The sequence below is a fragment of the Lycium barbarum genome, chromosome 1, assembly GCF_019175385.1.
Source record: "Lycium barbarum isolate Lr01 chromosome 1, ASM1917538v2, whole genome shotgun sequence".
NCBI lineage: Eukaryota > Viridiplantae > Streptophyta > Magnoliopsida > Solanales > Solanaceae > Lycium > Lycium barbarum.
Genome location: NC_083337.1, coordinates 151705259 through 151719540, shown reverse-complemented (window position 1 = coordinate 151719540; position 14282 = coordinate 151705259). Strand labels below are relative to the sequence as shown.

Sequence of the window (14282 nt, the reverse complement as noted above, 5' to 3'; positions counted from 1 at the left end):
TGGAATAATTCAAATTGGCATCGCATAAAGCTTAGTTATAGGGAGAGCCCTCCTTACAATTGGTTTCTCTGTTTCCATGGCTTAAATATAATGTGTAACCTTTAGTTAAGAGTAGGAATTCTATTCATTTTAATCCATTTTACTATTTACAAGTTAGTTTCATAAATATTTTTCTCAAAGTAAGACTTTAATTTGTCAAGAATCCCTTGCTTTTATCAAAATTATCACAAAAACAGACCCCTGTAAACGGCGGTGCATGTATTTGTATGAGAAGTCCTATTTCCTTTGAAAATGACAAAAACAAGTTTCCAAATATTACCGTTTAAAAAAAGTTTCCTAAGTTGTAATTGCTTTGGTTTCCTACAAAAGCAAGGATTTCAGTTAAAATTTATTGAATTTACTTGGGCTTTACGGACTTCCCTAAAATTGTGCCCATAGCCTTTGATCATCATCAGACTTTTGTTCTATAAATACTCATAAGTCATAAAGCCCTATTTTATGACCAAAACTTACTATACACTTCTCTTTTCGCTTTTTTAATCTTTGAAAAAGCCTCTTCTTTTGTTGTTTCATATGCAAGAAAGTGTCAATAATATCATGGATTTGGATGAACTTGCACAAGGATTTCGCCCGACGGATTTAGAGTTATTCACATTCCTTTTGAGGTTTATTGCTAAAGAACCATTGTGTGACGATGGTTTTATTACTGAGCTTGATGTTTACAAACAAGAACCTTGGGAAAGTTATGGCCATGGTCGCCATTGTGGAGGACAAGATAATGAGGACACTAGTATTTACCGCTACTTCATTACACCACTGAAGAAGAAAAAGGGCAGATTTTGCAGGACTGTGGGTAAAAATATTGGAACTTGGAAGCAGCGAGATAGGGGAAACGATGTCATTATGAAGGGTTCGATTAATGGACGAAAGAATGGTCTATGCTATGAATATACTAAGTGCCGTCCTAATGATCAGAACGATGGGAAGTGGCTCATGACGGAATATGTGTTTTGTGACACTCTTCTTAGAAAGTTCAAAAATTCTGAGTTTAAAGATTATGTTATTTGTGCCATAAGAAAGAAGTCCAAAAAAAAGTCTTCTAATGGTACTCAAAGTAGGAATCTGACTGCTTTTTCGAACATGATGCGAGAAATTAATCTGCCTAAAGAAAAGGATAGATTGGCTGAAAATACGGGAGACACAATCTTGGACAAGTACCAGACACAAAATCAACCAACACCACTGCAAGAAGGTTGTATTTTTGGTGTTAATGAAGACCATATTGCATATTTGGAACTTGAAGCCAAGGTTGAACGACTAACTATTGTTGGTGAATCTGCTATGAGGAACAATCAGGTGCAAACTCAAGAGGAAGACATGTTAGATGATGCGACTATGAGGATAGATTGGCTGCAACTAGGATGAATCACACTAATGTTTGGACCAACAATCTTGGCAGTTTACAAGGGTTGTGCTGCTCTGAAGAATTGATACTACCTGAAATATTTCAGCTAGCTAAGCGGATAGTAGTATACTCAGTTTTTCTTTTTCTTTTTTCAAGTGCCGTCACTCTATGGTATATATGCGTGTTTTTTACATATATAAGCACTTGCCGCTTTGTGCAAAAAGCTTGTTTTAATGTAGTTAATTAAGGAAATAGTAGACAACTTGCTTTCCTCCTCCTTCGTAGGTGTGGATATCAGACCTCATTCATCTTCTACCAAATTCCATGTGATTGTGCAGTTCATGACTTTTATCTATAGTTTGATGTGATTTGTTTCTTCAATTTCCAAGCCAGAAGGGTAATAGTAGTACTAGAGGTATATAATTCAATTTTATTTCATAATATTAAATACAAAGGTTTCTTTGACTTAAATGGCTTTAAGTAGTTGTGGATTCATACCTGCAAACATGTTATGCAGTAAATTATGTATTGAAGGTGCACATTTGATTGGAAAGCAAAAAGAACTTTTGTTTGATTAACATATATAATCCTTAGGTCTGAAAAGTCCAGAAAGTAATCATTCACAAAGCATTGGTACTAAGCAAAAAGGAACTCTTTCTGTAATAAAAGAAGAGAAAGTCAATCAAGATTGGGGCAATATAGTATTGTAGAAAAGGGACCAGCTGAATTTCTACAAGCAGTAGTGAAATTTCTATATCATTGGATATGCATCCTTGCGGTATTCCTTGCTTTCACTTTCTGCAGGTTCAATCATAAGAGCTCTAGAAATATAGAGATTACTCTAAAAAATATATATGTGCTAGCATATGCTTTCACTTGGTCTTATCATGCTAGATAATTAAACTGTATTTATGTGCTAGAATTTTCTTTCACTAGGTCTTATCGTGCTAGAAATATGGAATTATAATTAGTGAGTTTGACAAATAGCAAGCCAGTTTATAAATATCTGGTTGAAACACCCATACAATGCAATTTCCCAACTACTAGTTCTCCTACTTGAGCAAGCTTTTGCATAATTTTAAACAGCATAGTGATATGTTAGAGGATTTGAGATTCTTACGGGACTAATTTTCTTAGAACTGTTGCTGAGCTGAAACCAAGTGCCAGACATATTTCTATATGGAGTATTATTTATGTCTTCAATCTCACTAAATAACTACTACTTCACATTAGTAAATGGTAAAAGGTCTGTATTGCAGTTTTTAGGTGTTAGAACTGGTTTATATTGAGTCAAATAATAATGATGAAGACAATGTATGTAATGTACTTATGTTGTGCTTGCTAATTAGCGATTGAAACCAAGTTCTTGGTGATTGTTTGTGTCCATAATTAAGTGCATGGTTGAGCTTGCATACATGATCGAGATTGTCAGGAATAAGTGCATTTTTTTCCCTCTCAAATAATATTTCTAGAGAATAAGTCATTTTATGGTATTTGGTTATTGGAAAATAGATTTTAAGGAAAACAACTCCACCAAAAGGGGAAAAATATGTCTTCGTGACCACTTTTTGATGGAAGTCATTTTCATTATTCAGAACACTCTTTACTATTATATCACGGCTTCAACTAACACGTAGACATTATATATGGTCAATCTTTAATATTCAAAACTTTCTTCAAACAGTATCTGATTTGCTACTATGTATCAGTTTACTAGTATCATTATCAATAAGTAAATGTTTATCTTGAAAAAAAAAAAAGTTCGAATTGAAATAGAAGAGAAGAATGCATATATAGTGATGCATAAAATAATAAAGAGTTCGTGCTAAGTTAGAATTAGGATTTGGGGATTAAACATCCCTTTAATATAAAGAGGTCATGGGATCTCCTCCTAATTTCTTGTGACAAGTAACATTTGGAGCCATGATAGTCGTATGTATCACTATGAGGACTTTTTAAATTTAAAAGATGCAATAATCATGTTAGTATGCTCAGACTTCCTGTTGCAAATGAGACTAATGTGTATACTTAAAGAAGATAGAAATATTTAAATGGTTAATTTTATCCATATAATGGGCGCTTGAGAATACACGTAAATTTTTTTAAAAAAAAATTTGAACTGAAAGTATCTGATAGGATCACTTTATCATGTGTTGGGTACTCAATTAGAACAAGTCGTAGTTCGAGTGTATAAATGTAACTGACTAGCAAGTTTAAGGGGTTGTCGATGTATTAAGTTATTTTTTTTTTTTTTTCAGTATATAGGAGAATATAACAGATGTTGATCATTTTGATTTTTCCGTATGTTTACATTTTATATTTTGAATCCCCTTCATGAGAAAAACCTAGAACCGTCTATATTAGGAAATATTCTTAATGCTTATAACTATTTATATGTGAACCCAACTAGTATTGTACATTAACTTGATTTTCCTGTAAGAAATCTAAACTTCAAATCATGGTCCGACCCCCTCTCCATCCTTAACTAGAGGTCTCAAATTTAAGCACAGAGAATGAAGTTGCCTTTGTTGGGAGCACTTAACCCCAAAGTGGAACTTTCCGGCAGGAATTCAATTAGTCAAGCCCCAAAAAAGATACTCCTCCGTCCCAAGTTATGTGACACTCTTTTCTTTTTTAGTCAGTCGCAAAATGAATGACACCTTTACATATATAGTAAAAATTTAACTTTAAACTTTCCAGTTTACTTTTCATGAGATGATTTATAGCCACATAAATATCTATGATCATTTTGAAATTTTAGATCACAGGTTTCAAAAGTTTTCCTTTCATTCTTAAACTCTGTATCAAATCAAACACCATCATATATATTAGGACAGAGGGAGTACGAATATCGGATAAGATTAAAAAAAAAAAATTGGTAAACCGTAAATATTACCATTAACTATTATTATTATTCTAATTCTTCTTCTTCTTCTTCTTGTTCTTCTTCTTCTTCTTCTTCTTCTTATTATTATTATTATTAATATTATTGTTATTATATACCGTAAATTGAAAGATCAGACATGGTTTTCTACAATTGATTAAATAGACAAATAGAACCCGTTTTCTTAAGTATTAAACTTCAAGTTTCCAAATAAATAGAGTATGCTGTTTTATTACTGAACTCCCAAATTCCCAAATATTACCGTTAGAAAAAAGTTTCCTAAGTTGTTACCATTTGGCTTTCCTACAAAGGTAAGGATTTGAGTTATAATTCATCCACTTTTTGTTCTATAAATTCACTCACAAATCATAAACCCCTATTTTTATGCTCAAAACATTCTAGTCTCTGCCACACGTACTATACACTTCTCTTTTGTTTTTTTCATCTTCGCAAAAAATTGTGCTTTTTTATTCTTCCAAGAAATATGGAGTTAGAGAATCTTGAAGAAGGGTATCGATTTCATCCAACAGATTCAGAGTTACTCACATTCCTTTTGAGGTTTATTGCCAAACAACCATTGTTTGACAATGGTTTTATTACTGAGCATGATGTTTACAAACAAGAACCTTGGAAAACTTATAGCCATGGCCGCCATTGTGGAGGACAAGATGATGAGGATACTAGTATTTACCGCTACTTCGTTACAACAAGGCAGAAGAAAGGGAACAGTTTTTGCAGAATTGTGGGTGAAAAACTTGGAACTTGGAAGCAGCAAGATAAGGGAAAGAATGTAACTATGAGTTATGGTAATCAGAGCAAGCCTTTGATTATCGGACGAAAGAAGAGTATGTGCTATGAGACTACTAACTATTATCATGGGAAGTGGCTCATGAAGGAATATGTGTTCTGCGACACTCTGCTTAGAAAGTTCAAGAATTCTGAGTATAAAGATTATGTTATTTGTGCCATAAAAAAGTTGTCCAGAAAGAATTCTTCTAATGGTACTCACAGCAGCAATCTGAATAGTATCGATTTTGTTGACGAATCAATGGTGGACATGGAGGTGACTTCAGGAGTAAATTCTGTTGAAACATTGATGGATCACGAATATAAGGCGATCACTCCTATCAATATTGTTGAAGAACCAATGGTGGAATTTGATGATCTTGAGGTGCAAATCCAAGAGGCTGCTGGTGAAGAGAACGGTGTTTCGGGGCTAAATACTTCTCAAATTCAAGAATTTGAGAACGCGATGCCAGAAATTAATCTGCCTAAAGAAAAGGATAGATTGACTGAAAATAGAGGTGACACAGTGTTGGGCAAGAACCAGACACAAGAAGGTTGTATTTTTGCTCCTAATGAAGGCTCTATTGCATATTTGGAACTTGAAGCCAAGAGTACAAGCTTTGTTGAACTACTAACTGTTGGGGGGAATTCTGCGATGAGGAACAATCAGGTGCAAACTCAAGAGGCTCCTGGAGATGAGATTAATGGTCTGTTGGGGCTAACTAGTTTTTCTCAGATTCATCAACCTGTAATCCCTGACTTTGCGAATGGGCCAGAAAAAAATATGTCTGAAATATTGAATACTTTAGCTGAATATATGGGTGTCACAGTGTTGATGTATCCGGACTATGAGCAGACCACTCCTTTCGATTTTTCTGAGCAAGCAATAGTAGAATCTAATGAACCTCAGGTGCAGACTCAAGAGGCTGCTGGTGAAGAGAATGGTCTGTTGGGGGTAACTGATTTTTCTCAAAATCAAGAACTTGTGATGCCAGAAAATAATGTGCCTGAAATGTTTGATACGGGTGAGACACTGTTTGAGAAGAACGAGACACAACAAGAGACACTTTGTGAAACAGAAGAATCGAGCTTTATTTCTGACCTTGAGGAAGACATGTTAGATCATGCGACTATGAAGGATAGATTGGCTGTAAGTAGGATGGAACACTCTACATTAATGTTGGACCAACAGTCTTGGCTGTCGAAGACGTATTTACAAGATATGCTGCTATGAAGAATTGGTACTACCTGAACAGTTTCAGCTAACTTAGTGGACAGTACTAACTAGCTAGGTTCAATTCTTGACTTTGAAAGTGAGTTATTTGCACAATAACTGTACATACTGCACTAATTAATGGAGGTTTACATTATCATTTCCTTTTTGCTTGTGAATGGTTAACAGTATATCTTTTTGAAGCAATATCAGCAGTTTTGAGCTGCTTCTAAGTCCTTTGGTTTTAATGTTTCCAAGAGTTTATGTAAATTCTATTCGTCTAATATTAGTGTTCAGTTTCTAATTTAGCCAAAGAATCTTATACTGCAACTGTAGTTATTATAAGCTTGATCACGTGTTACGAAAGGTCAAACAGCTCCCCCTAAATGAATTTTTCTGTTCTATCCTAAAACTAAATCGGTCTCTACTACACATCTCATCATCTGAAATTTGATACATAAAATTCCCCCTAAATTTGTCTCTCTTTGTTACTTAGACACCTAAACTTTGTTTTTCCATATGAATTAACATCGTATCCAAATCTGGTAGCAAGTGACAATTACGTGCCAGACACTTAGTTATGCAACTTTGGATAATCACATCCCCGTGAAAAATGACAATCACTCTGCTTTTATGCGAATTCATACAAGCCGCCTACTGCACATATCTCATTTTTTCATTCCTGAAGATCCATAAATGTGCCACATAACATCTTTTCTTGAATGATTCCTTTTGCAACAAACTTAAAATCCTGAAATATGTAAAATCGACAAATTACCTCAAATTTAACCATGTTCTGAAGATAAAGCAGGGCATTATTTGAAGCGAAACATCATAATTTGCATCCTGATGTAAGAGGATTGACGAAATAGCAAAGATAGAATTAACTAGGAAGATGATCAATTTTAATTACTAAGCTAATAAAGACTTCAAATATGTGTTCATAATAGTTAAGCACAGCACATTATGTTGGACGAACAATCTTGGTTGTCTAATGTGCATTTACGAGATGCTGCTAACAAGAATTGGTACTACTGTACCTGAAAATATTCAGCTAACTGAGTTGACATTTAAGGAAAGGACCGTAGTGACAAGCGAAGCCACATTCCTCAGCTGCAAGCGTATCTCATGACAGCATAACCCCAAAAGTTCCAAATGTGGAATATACGGGGCAAATATTTCTAGCCAATGTATATCTTCATCAGCACTTTCTGTTTCGTAGTTTGTTATGATCAATTTTCTCAGCTTGACAGAGCTAATTTCCAAACGATAAATGCCACCAACTTTATCTAGTTCCAAGCACTCCAAATTAGGGGAACCCGATAACACTTTTTCCATTACCCCTTCCGTCAAAGCAAGGTCAACAATCGAAAGAGAAACGAGATTACTCCAATTAACACTACAACCAGAAGGGTTTAACTGACAATTACCTAGAACCAAATTCCTCAAGGACGTATTCCTATAGGCAAATTGAGGAAACATATTGTAATAACCCAATTTTTAAATAAGGGTTTAATTGATAATTTTAGCTAAAAGGAATTTAAAAAAAAAAATCGTAATTAGAATTAAAGAGAAAATAGAAAAAGAAGCAATTTAGTGGGCCAAGCCCAAAAAGAAAAAGGAAAAGGAAAAACAGAAAAAAGAAAAAAAAAGGGGGGGGGGGGGGGGGCTTTAAAATTCTGATGGCTAAGCCATCAGACGTGAATCACTAAATTGCTGAAAGAAAAAAAAAAGGGAAAACGTGCCAACAGAAGGAGAAAAAAACCAGTGGGACAAAGGAAAAGAAAGGGAGAAAAAGAAAGGAAAAGAGAGGACAAAAACAAAAACTTTCATCCCAAATCATCAAGGTAATGACTCTAATCTTTTATTTAAGTTTATTACATAATTATGGGTGAATCTTTATGGTGAAAACATGGGGATATTTTGAGGAATTGAGAAAGTTTAGCTCTGGGGTTCTTCAACCAAAATCATTGATTTGAAAGGGAAAATAGCGTCGGATTTTAGACTTCTATATATCATTGGAATCCTCTCGTTAAGGCTAACATAAATCTTGTCGGGTTTTGAACACATTGACCAGAGGGCGTTTTCGTCCTTTAAAATTTGACTTTAACCGTTTAAGCCTCTAAAAATATAGAAGTGGTTTACCCTAAGGGTTTTGACCATTCTAAATCCGTTTTTGTGTAGTTTGAGGCAATCCGGAGACTCGAGAACGCAGTTTTGATTTATTGGGAAGTGTGCTTGAATTGTGAATTTGAGGTAAGTGAGACTTTAAGCTTTGGGTACTTGCTTTTCAAAACCGTTTTAAAAATATGTTTTGTCTGCCTGGTCCATGTGTTGGGGCGAGCGTGTGCTTGGCAGAATTGGTGCTCCTTAAGGCCAACCACATATACTTTATTTTCAAATAATCCAAAACTCTCTTTATAAATTATTTTGTGATGTGATATAGCTGTGAGCCATGATATTGGGGGGCATTGTGTAGGCTTCCCTTAGCATTGTGTATGCTTCTTGATTATATTGGGGCATTGTGTATGCTTCCCTTAGCATTGTGTATGCTTCTTGATGATATTGGGGCATTGTGTATGCTTCCCTTAGCATTGTGTATGCTTCTTGATGATATTGGGGCATTGTGTATGCTTCCCTTAGCATTGTGTATGCTTCCTGACATATTTGGCACATTGTGTATGTTGCCGTGGATTCATAGTGTTGATTAATTCTTTAACTGCCACTTATGACGGTTCGTAGTGTAAATTGTGTTGAGATATATAATATATTTGATAAACAGTGGTTTGGACCTTGGTTGTTATTATATAATGATATATTCATGTGCATAATATTTTTGTGCATGTTCTGTGTTTGTATTTTCTAACACTTGTTCCAGGAGTATTTGAAGTGGCGGGTCGAGGATCTTACTGGATTATATTTATGTATAACTCACTCCTTACCTGCATGTCCATGCACATACTGTCGTTGAGAACGAGACTGGTAATTAAAGACTTCGTGAGTGGATTCTGTTGCTGAGGTGAGTCACCGCATTGTTCGTGGAGGCAGCTATTTCAGCTTTATCTAGTTTATTTCTAGTTATTTCTTTTATTTTGGGTTTACATGCCCAACACTCAAACCCATGTAACTTTGTTAGATGCTCCATGGTCTTTGTCACGCCCCGAACCATGGCCTGGACGTAACACGGCATCGGTGCTTGACTGCATGTGACCGAGCGAACCACATGGCTTGCTGAATCATCATGATACATAACATATGCGGAATATAACGTGAATGCATGATGAGCCTTTATAAAACATGTTAAGTCATAATACTTAATAAAATACTTGTTTAAACATGAGTGAGCCAAAATGGCTATACGACTCCAAATGTCTGACATGACATAACTGACTTGTCTAGTCTATGAAACCTCTATCATGAGTCTGACTGAAAAACATACTTACTGGGACAAGGCCCCCAGCATACCTTTAGATTCATAATTAACCATAAAACAAAAGTTGACTAAACCCCGAATGAGATGGGGCTCACCAATAAGCTGATGCGAATGTTGTTCTACTGAGCAGATGTGTCGTCCTGTATATCAGTACATGCATCGTGAAATGCAGGCCCCCGGGCAATAAAAGGGGACGTCAACACATTGAATGTACTGGTATGTCAAGCAACCGAAAGAAACAACATGGGACATGGAATAACATGATAAGAACTGAAACTGGAAACTTGGACATGAACATGAGCATGAGTACATATATATATATATATAACATGAGTAAAACATGATAAGTAGGGAGAGCATTTCATAAACCGACACATAATATCACCACGTGGATACGTGGAGTCTGGTACCTCGCCGGACCAGCAGAGCCCCTATACCTTGCCAGGGTATAAGGTAGTAACGTACCTGATGGATCCATTCAGTGTGAAATTAAGGTATCGTCCTAACTAGGCGGAGCGATCCTTGTCCTATGGTGGCTACATAGTTTCAGGCTATCTGAGCCTTCTCGGTAATTCGTGCAACTCCCAAAAACATGAACATAATATAGTTGGCTAAGAAGCCCATGACTTTCGTGAATTAACTTGTACTTGTCTTGAAATCACTTGTAAACATGGTTTCATGAAATCACTTGTAAACATGTTTCTTGATTTATGAGTAATACAATAGTTCATAATCATATATTTGTAATTGACTTGAAAACATGCTATAACTTGCAAAATAAAATCATACAGTTTCATATGAACATAATGAGAATACATGAGGAAGAATTCATGATTCATGGATTAAGCTAGGATTCCTAATATCCGTAATGGAAGATTAGGAATATAATAACGAACATAGATACGAAATTCATGTACATACATACATAATTACGGGCTACCAATATGTTGGGTTTAATGCCCTAGGATTTGAACTTCATAGATTTTACGAAACGGATCATGGGGAAGAACGTAGAGATTCCCACATGTGGATGGAAGTTCTACATACCTTAACTTCCTGCTTTTGAGCGTATCACAATGTCCTTCAATCCCTTCAACTTCAATCTATAGCAATACAGGTCATATGGACTCTATATTAGCAACAATATCCATGTTTTGTTCATCTAAGCATTTTATCAAACACTTGGTGGGCATGAAGCTCCACAACCTTCATTAATGGTGTTTTCTTCCCCCAATCCCCATTCTATTACTTCTAGCTGATTCTACAATCTCAATTAGATGTAATTGACATCATTCTTCATCACCCATATGAATACAACAATCCCAAGTCAACAATCCAAAAACCCTAGCATAGTTCATATAATTCTCTTTATCAAACCCATTTACTATTCTCCCAAGAACTTATCAACACTTTAATCATCATGAAACATCATAAAACTTACCTTGGTTATTGTTGGAATAAGCCTTGAGTTGAAATACTTCACTTGAACAAAACCCTAGTTTCACCTTCCATGGAATTTCTTGACTTGAATGGATTTGATGTGTTTCTCACACTTAGTTTTGTGGATTGATGAAGTGGATCTTTAGTTTCACTTGGATTCTTGCATATGAAGTGTTTGGGTGGCTCTATAGAATCCTTGAGTCGTGTAGGAGAAATGGGAATGAAAAAAAATGAGTTTGGGTCTCTTATTAACATCTTAAAATCTGATCCATCGGGCAATTCTACGCCCATTTTTACGGACCGTCAAACTGTTTGACGGACCGTCAAAATGGTCCGTAAAACTACCCAGCAAAAATTGAGTTTCTGTTACCATTTTACGCTGGCTTGAGTCAATTTGACGGACCGTATAATTGTTTTACGGACCGTCAAAATGAACCGTAAAACTGCCCAGCAAAATATGGTTTTCTGTGACCATTTTACGCTGGCCTAAGTCAATTTGACGGACCGTATAATTGTTTTACGGACCGTCAAAATGAACCGTAAAACTGACCAACAAAATATGATTCTCTGTGACCATTTGACGGATCGTATAAATGTTTTACGGACCGTCAAAATGTTATACGGACCGTCAAATGGTCCGTCAAAATTCTTCTGCTCGGACAGTCTGTCGTATAATGGGCATAACTCTTTGCACAGATGTCCGTTTGAGGCCCATAATATACCGTTGGAAAGATATTTCAAGGGTTTACAACTTTCATCAAGGAAGTTTTCCCAAAATCTAAATTAATAGAGGGGTTATGGTCGTTGGAAGTAAGACCTTCCATAAACTCACTTGCAAACATGCCCCGTAGAGTGGCTTCCAACTTTTCTTTGCCCAAAGACATTTCTTATGACTTAATTGGTTTTCAAAACACTTCCTATAACCCTCATATTGGTTCCATTATATTATCATCTTATGAGTCAAACTTTCGTCCGAAGTTACGAGGTGTTACAATATCTCCCCCTTGGGATCATTCGTCGTCGAATGATAACCATTCGGGATTCTACAAAAATTTCGCCAGAGTTTCCCCTGTAATAAGGCACTACCAACCTGTCACAACAACCCATAATATCATTGCCTCATAGGGCTACATCACAATAGCATTATAAATTGGCCACACACGACCAATAGCATGAAAAGAAAGCTTACATACCTCAAAATCTTGGTGCTTCATCATAAATATCTTCTGCAGGCTGAAACAAGTGCGGGTACCTGGATTTCATATCCTCCTCGGCTTCCCATGTAGCTTCCTCAACTTTCTGACTCCTCCACAGGACTTTCACTGAGGCTACTTCCTTAGTTCTCAACTTGCGAACTTGACGATCAAGAATGGCTACAGGGATCTCCTCATAGGTGAGGCCATCCTTAACTGTTATAGCATCAGCAGGAACAACCAACGAAGGGTCTCCCACACACTTCTTCAACATGGATACATGAAACACTGGATGAACAGCAGCTAACTCTTGTGGAAACTCAAGTTCATAAGCTACTAGACCAACCTTTCGTAGAATTCTGTAAGGTCCAATATATCTGGGACTAAGCTTCCCTTTCTTGTCAAATCTCATAACACCTTTCATGGGTGAGACTTTAAGGAACACCCAATCATCAACTGAAAATTCTAAATCCCTTCGTCTCACATCTGTATAATACTTCTGGCGACTCTGAGCTGTTTTCAAACGCTCCTGTATTAACTTGACTTTCTCCATAGCCTGATAAACCAAATCTGGTCCTAACAACCCTGCTTCACCAACTTCGAACCAACCAATTGGTGATCTACACCTTCGCCCATACAGAGCTTCAAATGGTGCCATCCCAATATTAGCATGATAACTGTTATTATAAGAAAACTCAATGAGAGGCAAATGATCATCCCAATTACCTTTGAAATCCAAGACGCATGCTCTCAACATATCCTCCAGAGTCTGAATAGTACGCTCTGCCTGGCCATCTGTTTGTGGATGAAAAGCTGTGCTGAGGTTCACCTTGGTACCCAATCCTTTCTGAAAGGATTTCTAGAAGTTCGCTGTGAACTGAGCACCACGATCTGAAATAATGGACACAGGTGTCCCATGCAATCTGACAATCTCATTAACATACATCTTGGCATAATCTTCTGCTGAATCTGTGGTCTTCACTGGCAAAAAGTGTGCTGACTTAGTAAGCCGGTCAACAATCACCTAAATGAAGTCATGTCTCCTAGCTGAACGAGGTAAACCTGATACAAAATCCATATTGATCATTTCCCATTTCCAAACAGGAATATCAATATTCTGAGCCAAGCCACCAGGCCTCTGGTGTTCGGCTTTCACCTGCTGACAATTCGGGCACTTAGCTACAAAATCTGCCACATTCTTCTTCATATTGTTCCACCAGTAAATCTCTTTGAGATCATGATACATCTTAGTGGAACCTGGGTGAATGGAATACCTGGAATTGTGAGCTTCTGACATGATTCGCTCTCTGAGTCCATCTACATCCAGGACACATAATCTACCTCGGTACCTCAAGGTACCATCATCTCCCCCTTGTTCGAAAGCCGTCGTCTTATGCTTGTGAATCCCCTCTTTCAGCTGCAACAAGTAGGGATCATTAAACTGTTTCTCCTTGACTTCAACGACTAAAGAGGAAAGAGCACTATTCTGAACAACCAAACCACCATCCTCGGAGTCCAAAAGTCGAACTCCAAGATTGGCCAAACGGTGCACTTCCTTTGTCATAACTCTCTTATCCACGTCCATGTGGGATAAACTTCCCATGGAATGCCGACTAAGAGCATCAGCTACAACATTCGCTTTCCCCGAATGATAGAGAATATCCACATCATAATCCTTAAGCAATTCGAGCCATCTCCTCTGTCTAAGATTTAGCTCCCTTTGCTTGAAGATATTGTCACACCCCATTTTAACCTCGGGAGTTAAAGTAGAAGTATAACATATTGGAGATTCCTGTTTTTTGTTTATTTGTATTAAGGAGTCACCACCTAATTATTTATGGTGAATTAGGACACCTAAAGTTTAAAGTTATGTTTAAAGTTAGCTCTCTTTAAGGTCTGCGAAACTTAAGATTCTAGGTAAGGGTTCA

General features: G+C 36.6%; 1 protein-coding gene across 1 annotated transcript; it reads left to right on the top strand.

Moving 5' to 3' along the window:
* Positions 1-597: 597 nt before the first annotated feature.
* Positions 598-1425, top strand: LOC132616492 (NAC domain-containing protein 1-like). The gene has a single exon (XM_060330917.1). It carries the CDS (start codon positions 598-600, stop codon positions 1423-1425), a length of 828 nt encoding a protein of 275 aa, XP_060186900.1.
* The last annotated feature ends 12857 nt before the right edge of the window (positions 1426-14282 follow it).

Bases quoted from the DNA above. Each gene is read 5' to 3' on its own strand.
- LOC132616492 (XM_060330917.1), top strand. From the start codon at position 598: ATGGATTTGGATGAACTTGCACAAGGATTTCGCCCGACGGATTTAGAG.